We start from the raw sequence: 20315 nt of genomic DNA on the forward strand, positions 1-20315 counted from the left end.
AAGGAGCTTACTATCAAGAGATCAGTCTATAAGCAGCACAGACTTCCACAAATCCATACAGTAAGGAAACAGTGAACCCAAATGGATAAAAACTCTTACTTACACAGGCAGGATAAGCAAGATCAGCATGGTATCAGCTCCGCATGTCCCTTTGCCCCACAGGACAACATCGAACTAAGGGGACCAGATGACAGGTGACATGAGCAGTGGGGCACTCTGTTGCTGAAGAGCCAACTCTAGACTGTAGCTGGACTGTTTTATAGCCTGCATCTATACCCAAGAGGAGGGAGGTAGAAAGCTCTTATGCCTTATTGGGACCAGGGAGGAGGGTGAGAAACTGCCTCATGGTAGCCTCCTGCAAGATAAGGAGCCTCCCACAAGGTAGAAAGACAGATAAGAAACAGCCTTGAGGCAACTCCTCACAAGACTGTATCTTCCCATATTCCAGGAGGATCACAGGATGTTCTGCCAAGACTTGGGGCAGGCTGCAGTTGGGCCTTGCCTATGTGGTCAGTGTAGATAGTGCAGGGTCACTAGAGTGCCATAGCGGAGCCATTTTCCTACATTTACAGTCTTTGGATAAAGGTTTTTATCCTGCTCGTTTTCACTTAAAATGATATAATAATAATAATAGCAAATAATTTATAGAATGCTTACTATGTGCCAGGCATTTCTCTGAGAACTTTGCACAGGGTAGATCATTAATCCCCACATCAATCCTATGAAATAGGTGCTATTATTTTCACTTTACAGAGGTTGCTGAAGCACAAAGAAGTTAAGTGACTTGCATAAAGTTCACACACTCAGAATCTGGTAGAACTATGATTTGAACCCAAACAATGTGAATTTGATAGAAGTGTGTATAAAGTGATATGGTGCAAAGAAGTAGTCCAAGCAGACTTCACAGTACGGGTGGCATCTGGCCTGGACATTTGAAGTACATGATAGTTTGTCAGGGTGGAAAATCTGTCTGAGCAGAATAAACAATGGCATCAGCAAAGGCCTAGTGCTATTAAAGTACATGATGTGTTTTGAAAACTATTTGTGATGTTCTTGGAGCCCCAGAATGCACATGGAGCAATAAAAGAAAACAAAATAAGGAGCTTAGAGCTAGTTGTAAAAGCCCTTGAATGTCACACCATGTGCTATGGATTGAATTGTGTCCCCCCCAAGGTTCATATGTTGAAGCTCTAACCTCCATTGTAATGGTATTTGGAGATGGAACCTTTGGGAGGTAATTAGCTTTAGATGAAGTCACAAGGGTAGGCGCTACATGATGATATTAGTGCCTTGATACAAAGATGCCAGAGAGCTTGCTCTGCTTGCTCTCTCTCTGGACCATGTGAGCACACAATAAGAAGACAGCTTTCTGCAAGCCAAGAAGAGAGCTTTCACCAGAAACCAACCATACTGGCATGTTTGGCATGCTCCGATTCCAGTCTGTAGTATTTTGTTATGGCAGTGCCAGCTGACTAAGACACCATGAGCTGTGGACTTTTGTGGGAATTAGAGTTACAAAATGGTAGGAGATGAGTGTGAGTTAGGGAGATGATGGTAGGAGATGAGTGTGAGTTAGGGAGATGGGTGGTAGGCAAAAACCAGTTAAGAGACAATTGCACTAATTCAGGTAAGAGAGGTAGGAACCTGGAGTGTGGCAGTGGGGATAGAGAACAAAGTAGACATTTCAGAGGTAATACTGATAGGATTTAGAAAGTTCTCAAATGGGATATGTAAGGAAGAAACAGGAGTCAAGAGTTCTAGCTTGGGTGACTGGGTAAATGGTGATGACATTAATCAAGATATGGGAATCTAAAGTGGTTTGTCTCTGGATGATAGTCTTAGAAATGGTTTCTATTTCTTTTTCCTCATCTGAATTACCCCCCCCCCCTTTTTTTTTAACAATTGCCATCTATTACTTCTGGAATAAGAGTAAACCAAGGGTGGTTTTGTTTGTGGTATGGGGATATCAGGTAAGAAATGCAAAAGAAGACAAAGTTCTAAGAGAAAAATATTAAGTTTTGGTTATATTGAGTTTGAACTGCCTGCAAGAAATCTTGTTGGAAGCATCCAGTAGGCTGTTAGAAATATAAATCCATGCAGAACTCAAAGACAGGGACTGGAGATGTTGATTTTCAGAATTGGTGTTTGCTCTCTGAGGGATTAGAATATACTACCACTGAGTGCTGGCTTTGCATCAGGCTTAGAATGATGTAGAACTGATTTTAGGTAGCACCTGTATGCTTGGGGGGGTTGTTGAGAGGGACACTAGGAAGCTTGCAGAAACGGGACTGAGGACAGAATACATAGCCCTTGGGACGGGGTCAGTATTCAGAGGCAGCGTTCAAACAGAGGCATCAGAAATTCTCACTCCAGTTCCAAGCCAGGTATTGAAAACCAAGAGGAATTGGATCAATGAAGTGAGGTTGAGACTGTGTCATGGCTTTAGAGATAAAAACAATGACGATGGGGGAAGCCAAAAAGCTGTCATAGAAACAAGGTGGGAAAAAATAGGAACTTGCCTACTCCTGAGAAATAGGGCTGACCAAAGTACCTGACCTTTTGGGTGCCAGTTGGGGGGCATGGAAAAAGGAACTTCAGGTATCAAAGATATGTAGGAAGATAGCCTGTCTTCTTCATAGGACTATTTGTGGCGGGAAGGGGGATGGGTGCAGTGGGGAAGTAGGTCAGTGGATTCCCATTTTCTCCCATTCGTTTTGAACAGCAGATTATCTCTAAAATCTAAAAGTGAATGGGACTAGGGTTATTGATATTCTGCCAAGTGACCCATCGTTTGTTCTAGAGGAGGGGAAAAGCAGCCTGCACATAGCTTGATATTCTTTTTGAGCTGCAATGGCTTCTTGATATTTTGGTTCTTCTCCTTTAATGCATCTGTATTGATAAGGGGACATTCTGATGTGACCTATAAAGCAAGGCATTAAGCCTGTTTCTCTTTCATCATCATCTCTTCACTGGGATATGAGCCTCACTCCATCTCTAAATCTCACTGAGAATAGGGTGAGAGTCAGGGATGGGATAGGAGTCAGTCACTATCTGACAGACACAACCAGAAGTCACATGTTTATCATTCTCATCTCAGACAGGGCTATCCATCATTCTGAGCAAAGTGTCTCCCTATCTTCTGAGAATTCACTTGTTTCTTGAATGGTCTGCTTCTCAAGTCCTGTTTTCTCTCTTAAGGTTAAATCAGTCCTATTCATTGACCTTTAATGAACAAATGGGTTTGGCTGCTTGATAATGGAATAGATTCTCTTTTCCATATAAATTCTAGAGGATGGACACCTTTTTTGCAGGCTTTCTGATTATGCTAACCTTATTTGATTGGTTACCTATCAGACTGTGTGTCAGGGAGAAGGGTATTTGAGCTGTAATACAATTCCTTATTATCAGCTCCAGGCAGCACAGTAAACCTTCAAATTCAATTTCTAATAGTTCTCTCAGTAATATACATACATTTATAGTTAATATCATAACATTCTTTCATAATGATGGTGAGGGGAAGAATACCTCCTTCAAAGCTAATCTAATTGTATAGATTTAATACATTTGTGATTATGAAAGTTAGATGTATCTAAAATTTTAAATAGTACCAAAATTAGTAGAGTTGAAAATACAAGTCCCCCATAATGAGAGATAGATGCAGAATGCATGTGGGCGGGGAGAGAGAGAGAGATGGGGGCAGAGTTTGAGATGGGCTTAGGGTCAGGTATGAAATAAGAGTGAAAAGTGTCTTATCCATATTACTTGGTAAAAAAAAAATCAGCAACTTTAGATTTTGATGATACCATTTTGAGGAGGTTTCATTAAAATATCTGAATCACATGGTCCAGAATCCTTGAACGAGTACAGGCAGAAACTTCTGAATCCATGCGAGCAGGAACAGATTGACCCTAGGAAAATGCCAATATTTGAGGGGTAGATAAGGGAAGAGGAACTGAGAAAGATATTCAGAGATGGGAGAAAGCCATAACAGTATCTGCTGCTATAGAAGGGTAAACCAGGATTGGGGTGCAGAAGGAATTTTTAGATTCATCAGTTAAGAAGTCTTTGGTGACCTTTGGAAGACAGCAGCTTCAGTGGTGTGGTGGGTGCTAACACCAGATTGAAGAAAGCCAAGAAGTGAACAAGAAGTGAGGAAGAGAAGGCAGCAAATGTAGATCATTCTCTGAGGAAGTTTGACAATGAAGGGGAGGAGAGGAGGAGGAGGCAAGATTTAGGGGTATTTTTTAGGATAAAAGAATTCAGAATGCTTTTCAGTTGATAACAAATATCCCTTCATTTGCTTAAGTAATATTTATTGAGTGCTTAATGTGTGTCACTAGAGTGAATGAACAAATAGTAAAAAAGTAGCCATGGTATGGGTCCCCAGAGAACTTTTAGAAATGGGTGGAGGCATTTTTGGTTATAGGGTGTTATTGGCTTTTAATACTTAGGGGCCAGAGATGCTCTAAATCCTGCCATAAGAGGGACAATCCTAAAAACAAACAGTTGTCCTGCACAAAATTAGAAAAAAAGGAGTTGGAGATATGAGGATGGACCGCCCAGCAGTATTCTACCTTTTTGATTACTTCTTCCTTCTTAAAACATGTGTTTCTCTTTACTATAATGACTCCTCTCTCTTCTGGTTTTCCTCCAGAATCACTGGGCATCTCCTCCTCTCCTTTGACCCCAAATCACCGGTTTTTCCTCTCCTGCCTCGAGTTCTCTAGGTCTCTGAAAAAAACCTATGTCTCTTTTTTCTCTATTCTCTTTCCATACAGTCCAATGGCTTTAAATACTATTTCTCTAGTCTCGGCCTCTCCCAGAAGCTTCAGATTCATATAACCAACTGCTTACTTGACATCTCTCACTTTAATAGACAATCCAAGCCTAATATGCCCAAAACAGAACTCTTAATTGTCTTCCCCAAACCTCTTTTTCATTGACCTTCATCATCTCAGGAAATGGCAAGAACATTCACCCAACTGCACAAACTAAACACCTAAATCATCTCTCATTCCTCTTTATAGCATCAGCAAGTCTTTTTGGCTCTACTTTCAAAATATATTCTAAATCCATCTAATTTTCATTACCACCACAACTACCATCATGTTCCAAACCACCATCATCTTTCACCTGGACCATTATGAGTCCCTCCTCTCCTCCCTCCTTCAACAATTACTTCCTTGCAGCCTTTCCACAGTGTCCAGAGAGATCCTTTTTTAAAGTAAATCAGATCACATCACTTCTTTGTTCAGAACCTTTAGTGGCTTCCTACAGCACTTAGAACAAAATCCAGACTCCTTATCTTGACCTATGAGGCCTTATATGATTTGACGCCTACGTACTTTTTCAGTTTCATTTGACACCACATTTTCTTCCTTGTTCATTATGTTCTAGCTACCCTGGCCCTAGTAGCTGCAATTTTTTAAAGTAGGCTCCATGCCTAATGTAAGGCTTGAACTCATGATCCCAAGATCAAGAGTCACATGCTCTACTGACTGAGCCAGCCAGGTGCCCCATAGCTGCAATTTTAAATAGTATAGTCAGGGAAGGCATCACTGAGAAGGAAATATTTGTGCAAAGACTTGAAGGACATGGGAAAGTGAGGCTAGGAGGTTGGAAAGGTTATCTAAGTGGATATATAAATCAAACACTGAAGACAGAAATTTAATGTTAGAAATATCAATAGAGAACAAAGAATTATTATTATTATTAAAGATAGGAGGATGACCACCCAGCGGTATTTTACCCTTTTGATTACTTCCTCCTTAAAACGTTTTAAGGAATTGGTAGATGATTCCAACAAGGAGGGTATTTGATGGTATAGTGTGAAGACCTGAGATTCATTTTTAAAAGCTAGAGGAAAGGGGCAGGCCCAGGGATATAAATGCAATGGGAGAAAAAAAAAAAAAAAAACAAAAAACAGGCACCCACTGAGAAGACTAGGGAAGCAGTGTGATCAGGGGAGATCCAGATTTCAAGAAATTGAAAGGAATATTCAGAGGCTGAAGAGATAAAGGGTGATGGACTGTGTGTTCCACAGGAACTATGGAAGGGTTTCATGAGTTGGTGAGGGGTAGGAAATGGAAACAAAATAGAGGATATGGAGATCTCAATGGTAATTTTTAGGTGATAAGCAAGGACTTGGGAGTCTGAGGCTCCTTGTGTTCTTGACAAATAGTGATAAAAGTATAATGGATTTTGTTCTGGTAGTCTCCAGACAGCTAGTGGTAGTGAGGCTATGAGTGTTTGGGGGTGATTGTGGGGGCCAATAGAGACATGGAGGTCCTATAGATGAGTCTTCTTATTCCAAAATGAGCTGCACTTACCCTTGATTCCTGTGAGAGAAGAGGTACTATGCTTCCATGATCTCATAAGACAGGCATGACAGTGTTGTACTGGGATGTTTCAAAGTGGTAACATCAGGGGTTCCTGGGTGGCTCAGTCAGTTGAGAGTCTGCCTTCAGCTCAGGTCATGATCCCAGGGTCTTGGGACTGAGCCTCATGTCCAGCTCCCTGCTCAGTGGGGAGTCTGCTTCTTCCTCTGCCCCTCCCCCTGCTTGTGCTCTCTCTCAAATAAATAAATAAAATTTAAAAACCCCAAAGTGGTAACATCATAGGAAATTTATCCATTAATTTAAAAATGTATCTATTGGTTTTTTGTCCTGGTTTTGGAGAACACATACCTCTATATTTTTATTCCTCAGAGGTAAATATATTATTTCAAAGTAGGGAAACATCACCTTTAATTTTTTTCATTTTCCTATAGATCATTATTACTCATGAGAATTTTTATAAAATACTTAGATGGCTGCAATGCGAAAAATATCTCCAGAGTTAAATGTGGGTTTCCATAGTTAAACAATGGGAAGTTAAGCTACCAAAGCAATTCAGAATGAGACCTACCCAAACTTTTTCTGTTAATCAAAATTTCCTAACATTAAGTTTCAAATTGAAATTCAAATAGTCTTAACTTCTTTGCTAAGAATCAAATATATTGGAGATGGTTCCTGTATTTCTGTCATATAAAAAATATTTTTATAATATCCTGAATCCATAAATAAGAATATCTTTTAAATTTTCAGCCCAAACCCTTCTGTATATCTTGAGCATCAATAGAATTTCAGTAAATAGCATACATAGACTGGCCAAGTTACATATAAGGTATATTTCATTTATTCTTCCATTCTGGTTGTCAGGAAGTGACGGCTCAAGAGGAAACATAGAATGGATGTTTGAATGGTGAATGTTCCACCATTTGGCCTTTTCATTTCAATTTTCCAGCATCTTATAATATGATCACGGACACTTGTCTGAGGAACAGGGGAGCCTGTATATCATTTACAGATTATAGGAATATTATCTCTTCAGGAACCATCTTGTCATATAAATCTCTTGTAAGAACAAAACCATAAAGAGGAAATTTAAAACTCAAAATGATAATCCTACATTAATGACCTCCCCTCCCAAACACTTTGGTATATTAAGCCAGCTCTGTTACAACACATAGAGGAAAATAAACAGAGGACCATGAAAGCAATTTGATCTACCTTTACTTATCTCCAGGAAAGCCCCAAAGTGAATTCCCAGAGACAGACTAAGCAAGTAGTTTTGACTACTTGTCAGAAGACAAGCTGAAAGTGGAAAGAAAGGCTCACACAAACCTTAAAGTAGTGGACCTTTTCCTGCTCTTTTTATTCACAAGGCCAGAAGACAGAGGTTTAAACTGAAGTTAGTGATGGATACTGCGGTAGCCAGCCTACAAGATGGCCCCTAATGGTTTTCACTTCCTGATATTCTTTCCTTTGTGTAGTTCCCTCTCACACTGAATAGGGCTGCCCCATGTAACCAATAGGATATCATAGAAATGAAAAAGTACACTTTCTGAGACCATGTTAGGGATGGAAAAAGGACAGTGCTTTTGCCTTGCTCTTTTGGATCATTCACTCTTGGGAGAAGACAGCTATTGTGTCATAAGGACAATCAAGCAGCCCTAAGCCCTATGGAGAAATCCACGTGGTGAAGAACTGAGGCCTCCTGGCAATAGCCATGTGAGTGGGCCATCTTGGATGCAGATCCTCTAGCCCCAGTAAAGCCTTCAGATGTATGCTGCCTCAGTCAGTATCCTGATTACAACTTCATTTTAGACCCTAAGCCAGAACTACCTAGTTAAGCCACTCCCAAATTCCTAAGCCAAAGAAAATGTGTGAGATAATAAATGTGTATTGTTTTGAGCCATAAATTAGGGGGGAGGTGTAATTGGTTTTGGTTATAAAACAATAGATAACTATAAGCAATAAATAACTAAGAAGTGACAGACACAGAATTCAAACTCAAGTTTGACTCCAAAGGTTGAGCTCCCAAAAAGTTGAAAGTTTCCCAATGAAATTTTTAGTTTTCCCTAGTTTACCTATTAAAATAAGTAATTATTTGAAATAAATCAATTTGCATCCTATGTAAAGGGAGGAACATCAGTTCATTTAATTGCTTGGTCAGTAACGTACTGTACTTACTAATGTTGGACTAGTTAGATCTTGGGTACAATCAGTTAGAAGTCAATAAAAAACCATGTCTATTTTCCGGGAATTCATTAGAAGTATTTCTAAAGCAGTCTGATTCATGTTTCAGGAGTTTTTCTGTTAAGATTCCTATTGAACCTTCTAGCTTATGAGATATTAATGTGTATGATTCCACTTAATTTGTTCCTTCCTGTCCCTCCTCTGAAAACATTTTAGTACACAATTTTAATTTTCTCAAGAGGAAAAATTAGTGAGTTGTTTCTAAATTACCCTTCACTAGAGTTGCAAGTGATTTTAAGAACCACTTTGACGTTCTACCCAGAAGTTGTATCTACATTTCACATAAGTTATCATTTTTTTCCTTCCTCAAATGTCATTTCAACCTTGAGGAAATAATCTTTTACCTTGAAAGATCTGAACATTTCAGACTAAAGAAATAAATATTTATATCCCTTGGTCCAGGTGGTATGAGTCATCCTGCAACTAAAGAACATCTCGACTATCAGATCTGCAAGTTATAATAAAAATGGGTCTTTCTTTGTCCAATAGAATGCTCATTTACTTTGAGGTGGAGCACCTATAACTACCTCTAAGAAATGCTCTATTTCTCTCACTTAAAACATCTATTAATTATGAAGATCTGAGTTTTCAAAATATAAATAGGAGGTAATTCTTTGTTTAATTAAAATATTAGCCATAGGATATATTTAGATAGTAGGACCTCTAGAGCTCTATTTACAAATATTTTTATATACAGATTTAATAAAGTAAAATATAACTCACAGACATGTATTGGTCCACAAATTTTATATTGCAAAAACACTATTGCCTACTTTAAGCTTCTTACAAGGAATTCCATTTTCCCCATTACTTATTTGATATGTATTTCCCTCATAACCTGCTGTTTTTATCCTTACCATTCCAGTTCTTTTTTTTTTAATATTTTATTTATGTATTTGATAGAGACACAGCGAGAGAGGGAACACAAGCAGGGGGAGTGGGAGAGGGAGAAGCAGACCTCCTGCTGAGCAGGGAGCCGGATGCAGGGCTCAATTCCAGGACCCTGAGATCATGATCCAAGCCAAAGGCAGATGCTTAACGACTGAGCCACCCTGGTGCCCCTACCATTCCAGTTCTTAAATCACCCGATGTCTGATATTTCAAGTCTTCTAGCTCATTTTAGAGAAGGCTTCATAATTTACCTTAACCTTAAGTTGTTTTGTTTGTTTATAGAAACCATATGCCATGGCATCTCAGATAGATGGATAGATGGATAGATAGATAGATAGATAGATAGATAGATAGATAGATCAACTTCCATCAAAAGGGGAATTAATTAAATTAGAGTGAGGGATGAGACTTTGTACTGTGGTAAAATACACAATACAGAATTCACTGAGAGTGACATGTAATACATTGACAATGTTGTGCAACCATCACCAATATCTAATTCCAGAACATTTTCATCAACCCAGGAGGAAATCTGTACTTGTTAAACAGTCACTCCTCTTTTCTCCCTCTCCAACCTCTGGCATCCACCAATCTGTTTTCAGTCTCTATGGGTTACCTACTCTGGATATTTCATATGAATAGAGTCCTACAGTATGTGCCTGGCTTCTTTCACTCAGCTTAATGTTTCAAGGTTCATCCATGTAATAGTACTTCATTGCTTTTTATGGCTGAATAATATTCTGTTGTATGGCTATACCACAATTTGATTATCCATTTATCAGTTGATACAAATTTGTGTTGTTTGTGCCTTTGATTCAAGTTATTGTGAATAATGCTGCTGTGAACAAAAACATATAATGTTTTTGTTTGAACACCTGTTTTAAATGCTCTGGGGTATGTATCCAGGAGTGGAATTGCTGGGTCATGTGCTAACTGAGATGAGACATTTTTAAGTAAAATCTTACCAAACCAATCAACAGTCCCATTTTTTTGTGTGTGTAAGGATCATGTTTTTATTTATCTTCTGTTATGTTAACGACTTTTATGGACTCCTACACTTCTCTAGGAATTGTGAACTAATTAATTAATTAAGATGTCCATCAACAGATGAATGGATAAAGAAGATGTGGTATATATATACAATGGAATATTATGCAGCCATCAAAAAATGAAATCTTGCCATTTGCAACGACATGGATGGAACTAGAGGGTATTATGCTAAGCAAAATAAGTCAATCAGAGAAAGACAAGTATCATATGATCTCACTCATATGAGGAATTCTTAATTGTAGGAAACAAACTGAGGGTTGCTGGAGTGGTGGGGGGTGGGAGGGATGGGGTGGCTGGGTGATGGACACTGGGGAAGATATGTGCTATGGTGAGCGCTGTGAATTGTGTAAGACTGATGAATCACAGACCTGTACCTTTGAAACAAATAATACATTATATGTTAAAAAAAAAAAGATAGTAGGAAGGGAAAAATGAAGGGGGGGAAATTGGAGGGAGAGACGAACCATGAGAGACTATGGACTCTGAGAAACAAACTGAGGGTTTTAGGGGGGGCTGGGGGATGGGTTAGCCCGGTGATGGGTATTAAGGAGGGCATGTATTGCATGGAGCACTGGGTGTTGTACTGAAACAATGAATCCTGGAACACTACATCAAAAACTAATGATGTGATGTATGGTGACTAACATAATAAAATAAAATTAATAAAAATAAATAAATAAATAAATAAGAATAAAGTCAATAGAAAGCCCCCAACCTTAGCAGGTGCACTAGTGTGCACCTTCAGACAATGAAAGTTACAAGCGAGTAACCAACGTGTTTCTATATAGCTTTGGAGTCAGACAGACCTTAGTTCAATTACACACAGTTGCCCTCGGGCCCTTACTAAATTGCTCTGTATCTCAGTTTCATCATCTGTAAAATGGGGGTAATCCTGTCTCTCAAGATTGTTATGAGGAAAGGGCCTAGGCTTGCACATAGCTGGAACTTAATAAATATTAGTTCTCATGTCCCCAAACTTCCTTACACTCTTCACATTAACTGTTCTTCAAGACAGCAGTATTTTTCTTCTCGTTTTCTCTTTCAGGTGAAAATTAAACTGCCAAATACAAACCCTTCTGAAATTAAAATTGACATCCAAGAAATGATTCTCGACCTTCGTACTCCTGATAAGTGAGTAAAACTTAGAACTAGAATAATATATTATAATATTAACAAAACTTTAGTCAATATTCTTAAAGTGTACATAGTTATTTTGCATCACCCCTAAAGTCTGAAGAAAAGTGAAAATGTCATTCAGATGTTTGATCTGCATAATATAAATATAAATATATTTGGAAACACCTGATTTTTTTCTGCTTTGCCCCCATGCATTTGGAGTAGGTTGATACTGCCAAAACACAGTCCTTGACATTCAGATACAGTTTGCTTGTCTGTGAGGAAAAACAACTAGAGGTGAAAATCTCCTAAGTTTTAAGTCTTTCACGTGGTTTTTTGTACAGTGATGGCATAAGAGAAGCAATTTTTTAAACTTTTTGGTTATTGTGGGACTCTAAGGCTCAATTTGATTATATTTCCCTGAAAATTAACAGAAAACTCTTGTCATCAATTACTTAAAACAAAAATTCTAACAATTTATCACTAGTTCCTCAAGTAGTGTGACTACATTGAAAAAGAATACAGGTAATAGTGGAATAATTCAATTAAACATTTAATATTTTCAAAATAGTCTTCTTATTACACAGGTTCGAATTATCTTCCCCAAACACCACACATACAGTAAGATTCTGAGGTAAATGTTTATCCTGAAACCTGGACAAATCAGTCCTCTCTCTCAAAACCAACTCCTTAAAGAGGGAATCCAGGGGACCCAGTGTGTACTTGATAAAATATCTAAATATCTCACTGCTTTGTTCACTTTTCATCTGAGTGTATAGCAGTGAGCACACTTGGGCTGATTGCAGTGATTCTTTCTCTGTAACTCATGAACATTTCAAACTGGGCGTGGAGAGTAGTCAACCGCTGACACCTTTTCTTTCTTCCATTATCAGAATCAATACTTCTCCCCTGTTGATCTTAGGACTTCAGAAAAATAAAAAAATAAAAAGTAGATCCTTCATACAAAAGACTTCTATGTGTAAACAACTCAGTGTACCTACGTGGCTTAACCTTGATTTCCACAGTAGAGGCATTTAACCCAAAATGATCTATAGATGAATATATATCAAATATTTTCTCATCACTTATATCATTTCAAAACTACATTCTCATAGGGCATTGTCTCATGTTATAAAAATCCCATCCACTATTCCTACAATTCACTTCAAGGAGTATTGTACTTTTTAAATTCATATTATATATGCTTTTACTCTTCCACACAACCTCTGCGAGGAAAGTTGCTTACATGAACAGTTAATCTTCCATGATATTGGTGTGCTTGTTAAAAGCACATACGTATCTACACACCATGGAGTTAATTTCCGCTCCCCTCGCAGTTCTCCATCAATCTTCAGGCAGATGCTCTGGCTATGCTATCGTTCCAGATATCTATCAGAGCCCACTAAGTGAAAGACTCACACAGAGATACCTGTCCACATAGAATGTGGGCTACACAAGAATTTTTGGATCATACTGTTCTTGTATATTAAATGCTCTGTGCACAGAGGTGCTATCTCTTAAGAAAAAAAATCATGAATTATGGTAGAAGACTGAGGAAAGGCTTATATCATTTTTATCATCTTTCCCAAACTCTTGAGCATTCTTTGGAGCCATGCTATTATCTGAAATTGTGTTATTGGAAGTGTGTCTTGTTTTTGAGTTTATTGATATTCATGTTAACTTTCTTTAGTTTCAATTTTGACACCCTCTAACACTGTTTACTTATCCCAAGAAAAGTAAGAGAAAATATCCCATTTGTGTATGTATAAGGCAGAACAAGTGACTCTATTTTAACTGGATGGACTAGAAGTATCAGTCAAATGATAGTCAATTGCATTAGAATTATCAATAAAACCCAGATTTTTGGAATTATACAACCTAAAGAAATAAAGCAATTTCTTAAATTCTTCATTTTTAAAAAACTTGCTGTTTTGGCATGTCAATTCCCAACATGGAGTAGATAGAAAGGAGGAAAGATAGGGGAAATTGGTTAATTTCCCAAGGACTTTTGTCTTCATATGAGATTTCATTATTTTTTGAAGTGAATCCTAAGAATGTCATAAATGAATTCCTTGAATGGGATAATAAGAACATATTGTAAATACAAGTATGAGTTAATTTTTAGTTGAATGCTATTTAGATTATTCTCACCTTTGCTGTGCTCCTTTAATTCAGATTGATTGAGAATTGACTGATGTTCAAACCAAAAAAAATGTTTTCAAAATGAAATTGTGAAGTTTAGCTCAGTAGCTATTTCTGCACTTTCTTTGAAAATAGTTATGGCTCCACTAGAAAACCTTTAAAAAGTCCTGTTTATTTTTAACCCAGATATTTAGATAAAATAATTCATTAACTATGTAAAATAAAAACTGCATTATGTGAATATGCACAGAACAAGGTTGTCCTGTATTTAAATCTCTTGCAAGGAATATCACCTTGACTTTGCTAATATAAATGTAAGTATGTAAGTCTCTAAGTTATAGTTCACTTTATAGATAGTTTTTTTGCCTTTACTTTCATATATTATAGTTCACTTTTAAATAATTGCTAATGAAAATTAACACTGGATAAGCATTTGGTCAGTTCCTAAACTGTACCTTCTTAAAAGCAAGTATACTATCAATGTAAAAGCTGAGGGATTGGGTTTAAATGTTTATTCATATATGATAGTACTAATCTATAGTAGGTATTCAAATATTTTGTGGCGACCTATTTGCTTTTCACTCGTTTATTTATTCATTCAACAAACATTTATAAAGTCTTCCGCTAGACACTGGGGGGACACGAAGATAAGATATAGTCCTGTCCTTCAATGAATTGTACATGGATAAGTATTTGTAGAATTTTATTTTGTTTAAATATAAATCTCAATTCAGATATCAGACAGTAAAATAGACTGGACAAAAATACTTCCCTTCTCCTAACAGCCTAAATAAGTTGCACCATTTCTGTTCAAAATTTTAGTATGTGAAGCCATACTACTAAGGACTAGACAGAAATGCAGGGATAGATGGATCATTCCAGTGGTCACTAACTGTCTCTTCTGAATTTATATCTCTCTGGACAGAGAGGGGCACATTATCATTGGAGCTCCTTCTTCAGTTGATTTATAGTTGTCTTTTAGTGCAATGAAGCTACCACCACTGAGCTTCACTTTATTTTTAAAGTGAATATATTAACATTTGTAGAATAAGAGATAAAGCAAATCAAATTCCAGCTCAACCTATGTTATAAACAATTTTAAAAAGATGGACTCTAAACATTTTTTGCACCCGCTTTCTTGAGATGCCAAATATTATAGGCTATATTAAAATACATTGCGATATTACTTCTGGTGGAGAGAGCTGTTTTTCTTACCCCAGATATCTGGAATGGAACAAGAGTCACAGAAAATTTCTCCTTTTGGTTCCAGAGATTTGTGATAAATACTTTTAATGAGTCCAGTTTCCTGAACTTAGGTCTTTGCAAATGAGTAAAGAGGCCATTGGTTTTCAAAAGTTTGTTTCAAACACTATTTTTACAAGTATTCTATAAGTAGCCCTAAAAAATACCAGATCCCTTTACTGATTTGGATCTTATACCTTCTAAAAGAGCTTTTCTGTCCACTTTTTATAGAGATACTCAAGGCTTCTCTATGGAGAATGTGAGGTAACAAGAGTTGCATGCATTTAATTTTCTTCAGATACCAGCATGTGCCGACCCCAGGCATAATTCACATTCATGCCACTATGACAGAATTATGGATGTCTCATCCTAGCAATGCATCTAAAGCATACAGCTATCCAGTAACTGAGCCACAACTGCAAAATAAACCCAGCAATCTCTCACAGGGCTTTTTGTCAATGTATAGGAGAAAGAAGCAGAAGCAAGCACAGAGAAGCACTTTCATTGATCTGGTATTAAAATCATTCCAGGCCTGAATTTCAACAACTATACCTGTAGTAGAGATTCAGCCTGAGGTTCCGCTAGCAGAATTATTATAGAACCATTCCAATTTTCAGATTTGTATCAGTCAGTCACATTCCATCTACACGTAAGCATGGCTGGCAACAGATCTATCCAACCAACTTAAAGTTGCAATGGCTCTATTCCTCTGCCTAGAAACCAAACCTGAGACTATGTGTCTATAATGCAAAATGGGGTCAATTTTGAAAAAAAGAGTGGGGGAACAAAACCCCTGCTTGGATTTTTAAAGCAAAAAACCCCTGGTATGTTATTTGTGTTACTTAGGCATATTTTTGATCCAGTATTTATACTGTCTAAATATTTTTTGGTTCCTAATCTTCTGATGGTATGTATTGCTTTCCATTACCTTATTAAACGTGATATCTTCTTGGGACCCCTGGGTGGCTCAGCCGGGTAAGCGGCTGCCTTCCGCATGGGTCATGATCCCAGGGTCCTGGGATCGAGTCCCACATTGGGCTCCTTGCTCAGCAGGGAGCCTGCTTCTCCCTCCCTCTCCCTCTACTTATGCTCTCTCTTTCAAATAAATAAAATCTAAAAAAAAAAAAAAGTGATATCTTCTTTTTTTATTTAAAGTCAATTAGCCAACATATAGTACCTCATTAGTTTTGATATAATGTTCAATGATTCATTAGTTGTGATAGCTTCTTGATATCACTTTAGGATGCTGATTCTAGGTTTTTATCTTATCTTGTTTTGTTTTGATTTTTAGGAAGCTGTTGATAACCCTTCCCCAGCCTGTGGAATGCAGTAGTGCCAAAGCTTTCTATATCCTGGAGACCGAGACTCTTGAAGTCACCGTAGCTTTGAAAAGGGAGTTGGATTTCACTAATTTCTTCTAAAACTTCATGAATAAGGAGGAAAGGGGGTACATTGGGCTGATAAAAAATAAAAGGAAGCTTCGGAAAAATTGTTAATGTTTTCTATCTTCTTTATTACTCTGACATATTTCAGAAAGGGTCTAAATTCAATTCTAGTAAGATCCTGATCATTGACAGTCATTTCTATTACTCTGGTCGGAAATATTGTTTTCTCATATTCATTAGGTATTCCATTTTTATAGCAATAGCTGGATAGAACTGACAGGTTATCCAGTTAGATTACTGCATGGTCAATTAAAACTGAAATATGACTATGAAATTGTTGGTCCACTTATTTCAGGAGTCTGAAGAACTTAAGCCAATTAAGTAGACTATGATACAATCAGTTGCATTGCAGTTGGTCATTTTTATCACCAGGAAAAGTTTATTTGGTTGCCTTTTCATTGATTTGATCAAATGATTTACAGTGTTCTCTGGTTGGGCTCTCACAATTCTGGAAGATACAAATAACAAAGAATTATAAATAGTTTGGTACACCATACTAACAACGTGTTTTACTTGAATAAGAAATACTCCAGAGCACACAGCATTATTTAGCTTCCCCAGTACTGCTCTCGATGTTTGGATCTAGTTAGGTTAAAAATAGTCTTCCTTTTGTGCACAAATAATTACTAACAATGCCTTTCGGGATACTGTGTGTATATTTAGTATCAAAATCCTTGACATTTAAAAGGAATATAAAGAAAAGCGTAGTGCATTTACAAAACCTGTTCTTTCTCATTTCCTATCTTTATTCGTAACTGGCCATACCTATTTTTATGAATTATGTCACTGTCCCCTGCCTCTTCTGGACGATATTGCCTGTTTATTTCAGAATTATTTATGAATAAATCACATTTTAAAGCTCATGTAACTAGGCCTCACACCTCACTGTAGATAGAACTGTGAAGGTAACTGGGAGTGAAGTTTTGAGAAGAGATGAAAAATTGAAAGATGTTTATCACTTCAATAGGAACTATTAGGGGACTAAATACTCAAGCAGATGTTTTCTAGACTTACCTTCATAGATAACTACCAAGCATCTAGTTTGTGACTAGATCTAATAGAAGGAAAAGACTGAGATTTGGACCAAACCAGTTGTGTTAAAACCTTGAACTCTTGTAGAGAATTTGCCACTGCAATTAGCACCATGACTTTCCTCTGTGGGGGCAAAAGTTGAGAGTGGGATTAACTAAAAGGGACTAGTGTCTGTGAATTTAAGTCCACGATGTTGCAGGCACAAAAGAGTGTCCTACTTTGTTTCCTCAGCATCTTTTTGAAAGGCTGTATTTTAAGAATTTAAGATTATACCCTAAAGTGTAAACTCGGGAGCAAGCCTAAGCAGTAACCAAATTTTTTCTTCTTGAGAGCAACAGTGAGTCAGTGGAAAATGTATCTCTTTTTCCTATGTACTGGCCCTAAGTACAAAGACCATTATTATTCAAGCTGACTGAATGTGTACAAGTTGTCCCTGGAAGAGAAGATAGAGCATATCCAGGCCAACTTGAATCGGGCTTTGGTTATGTGGTACTGTATCAATTATATCATGAAACAGAGCTTCAAGACAATGAAATATGATGCAGTAATTTATACCCATCTGCACATGACCCTACTTCACTGTCCTTGGCCTCAGAAGTAACAACTTTTTTGTCGTTGTTGTTTTGTTTTTAATCTAATTCATAGGACTTCCTTCCTTTAAAGGGGAATACGCCAGTAAAGCAGATGGAGAAAAGAGAATACAAAAGGAAATTTATCTCGTCAGCATTTTTCAACAAATCTTAGCCATAACCAGGAGAACTGGAAGTTAAAACCGCCATGGTGGCATATCATTTAGCCTTCTCATTTATGAACTTCTTGACTTCATTTTCTGTGGCTTACAGAGCAAACGGTTTATCAAGGGAGACACACAATAACCAAGTAAACACATAAACATGTATTTTCAAGTTTCTTTTTACTGCTGTGAAGGAAAAGAATAGATGCTTTGAAAATATCGATCAGAGAAACCGAACTTAGTATGGGGAGTGAGAGAAGAAAAGGCTTCCCTAAGGATTTAATACTTCAGCTGAAACAAGAAGGATACTTAGGACTTGGACAGGTGAAGAGAGTGTTGGCTTCCTTAGGACTTGGAAGGCGAACAGCAGGGCTTCCAGGTTCAAGGGGTAGCAGATGGGAAGACCAGATGGAAAGACCCTGGAGAGTGCAAAGAAATGAAAGCCCGTGTTGTTGGATTAGAGTGAATCTGGGGAGTGTGCCCACAAGTAAGGTCGGAAATGTAGGCTGGAGCAATATCATGCGAAACCTTGCAGGCCGAGCTTAGGAAATTGGATTTTATTCTCAATGCTTTGGGAAAGAGACTCTATTAGGCCAGCATGGAGATGGGGAGACCAGTTATGAGGCTATGGCCAAAAGCAGGCAAGTTATTATTCTACATGTTACCTTAAGTACAATTCATTGTTGATTAGAAAAAGAAAAAAAAAATATATATATATATGCTTACATGCTCCAAGCAGGAAAATTTAACAACACAGAAAAGCTCTTTAAAAATAAAGTGAAGCTAAAAAAATAAATAAATAAAGCAAAGCTAAAAATCACCTGTAAGCCAACAAACCATAAGTAACCACTGTTACCATTTTTAGTGCCTCTTTTTGACCTTTTCTTTCAATGCATAACATAGATATTCTTTTTCCCCAAATGGGATAATATTGCACAAACTAGTTTTATAACCTACTTTCTTTTAATTTCAAAGTAAATTCTTTTTTCATTTTTCTTACTTGGAATTCTAATTTTATTGCAATATGATAAAAGATCTACGTGTTTTTTTTTTTTTAAGATTTTATTTATTTATTTGACAGAGAGAGACACAGCAAGAGAGGGAACACAAGCAGGGGGAGCGGGAGAGGGAGAAGCAGTCTCCCGCTGAGGGGGCAGCCCGATGTGGGGCTTGATCCCAGGACCCTGGGATCATGACCTGAGCCGAAGGCAGACGCTTAACGACTGAGCCAACCCAGGCGCCCCTCTACGTGTATTTTTAAAGAATGAGTATTTTGTAATTATTTGGTATAGAATTCCATATACATTTATTGAAGTGTTGTTAGTTTTTTTTTTTTAATTGGGCTGTTCAAATCTTCTATATTCTTGTTAATTTTTGGTCTGCTTTCTCTATCATCATGGAGAGGTGTATTAAAATTTACCTCCAACGAGGAGTGTGTTGGTGGCTCAGTTGGTTAAGCGTCTGCCTTCGGCTCAGGTCATGATCCCAGGGTCCTGGGATCGAGCCCCACATTGGGCTCTCCGCTCAGCGGGGGGTCTGCTTCTCCCTCTGTGCTCTCCCCCCACCTCTCTCAAATTAATAAATAAAATCTTTAAAAAAATTTACCTCCAATGATAGATTTGTTGGTATCTCCTTGTAATTCTGTCAGGTTTTCTTTTACATATTTTGAGGCAATGTATTTAGGTGCAGACAGATTTAGAACTGTTATATCTTCCTGGTGAATTCTTTCTTTTATAAATATACTATGACACTCTTTATCCTTAATAATATTTGTCACTTTGTATGTTTTCTATGCTTTCTATATTTTGTATGTTTAACTTTAACATAGCTACATCAATTTTGGTTATTATTTGGCCTTTTTCCATCATTTCTTATGCCCTTATGTTTTAGGTAACTTCTATGAAAAGAATTTAGCTAAATTTTGAATTTTAAAAAAAAAAATTAAAGATTTTATTTATTTATTTATTTGAGAGAGAGCACAAGTAGTAGGGGAGGAGCAGAGGGAGAGGGAGAAGCAGACTTCCCACTGAGCAGGGAGCAGCATCCTGGGGCTGCATCCCAGGACTCCGGGATCATGACCTGAGC

At 37.5% G+C, this 20315-nt stretch overlaps 1 protein-coding gene across 1 annotated transcript in view; it reads left to right on the plus strand.

Moving 5' to 3' along the window:
* The window catches only part of DNAAF6 (dynein axonemal assembly factor 6), a 29719-nt gene extending 13266 nt beyond the window's left edge, over nt 1-16453 (plus strand). Inside the window, exons 5-6 of the mRNA XM_045863946.2 lie at nt 11566-11651; nt 16312-16453. Coding sequence (XP_045719902.1) covers nt 11566-11651; nt 16312-16441 — 216 coding nt within the window. The 3' untranslated portion in view covers nt 16442-16453. The remainder of the gene's footprint in view (nt 1-11565; nt 11652-16311) is intronic.
* Nucleotides 16454-20315: the final 3862 nt, after the last annotated feature.

This window comes from Mirounga angustirostris, unplaced genomic scaffold (assembly GCF_029215605.1).
Source record: "Mirounga angustirostris isolate CCGP_5_RB_7025 unplaced genomic scaffold, mMirAng1.0.hap1 SCAF_11, whole genome shotgun sequence".
Lineage (NCBI taxonomy): Eukaryota > Metazoa > Chordata > Mammalia > Carnivora > Phocidae > Mirounga > Mirounga angustirostris.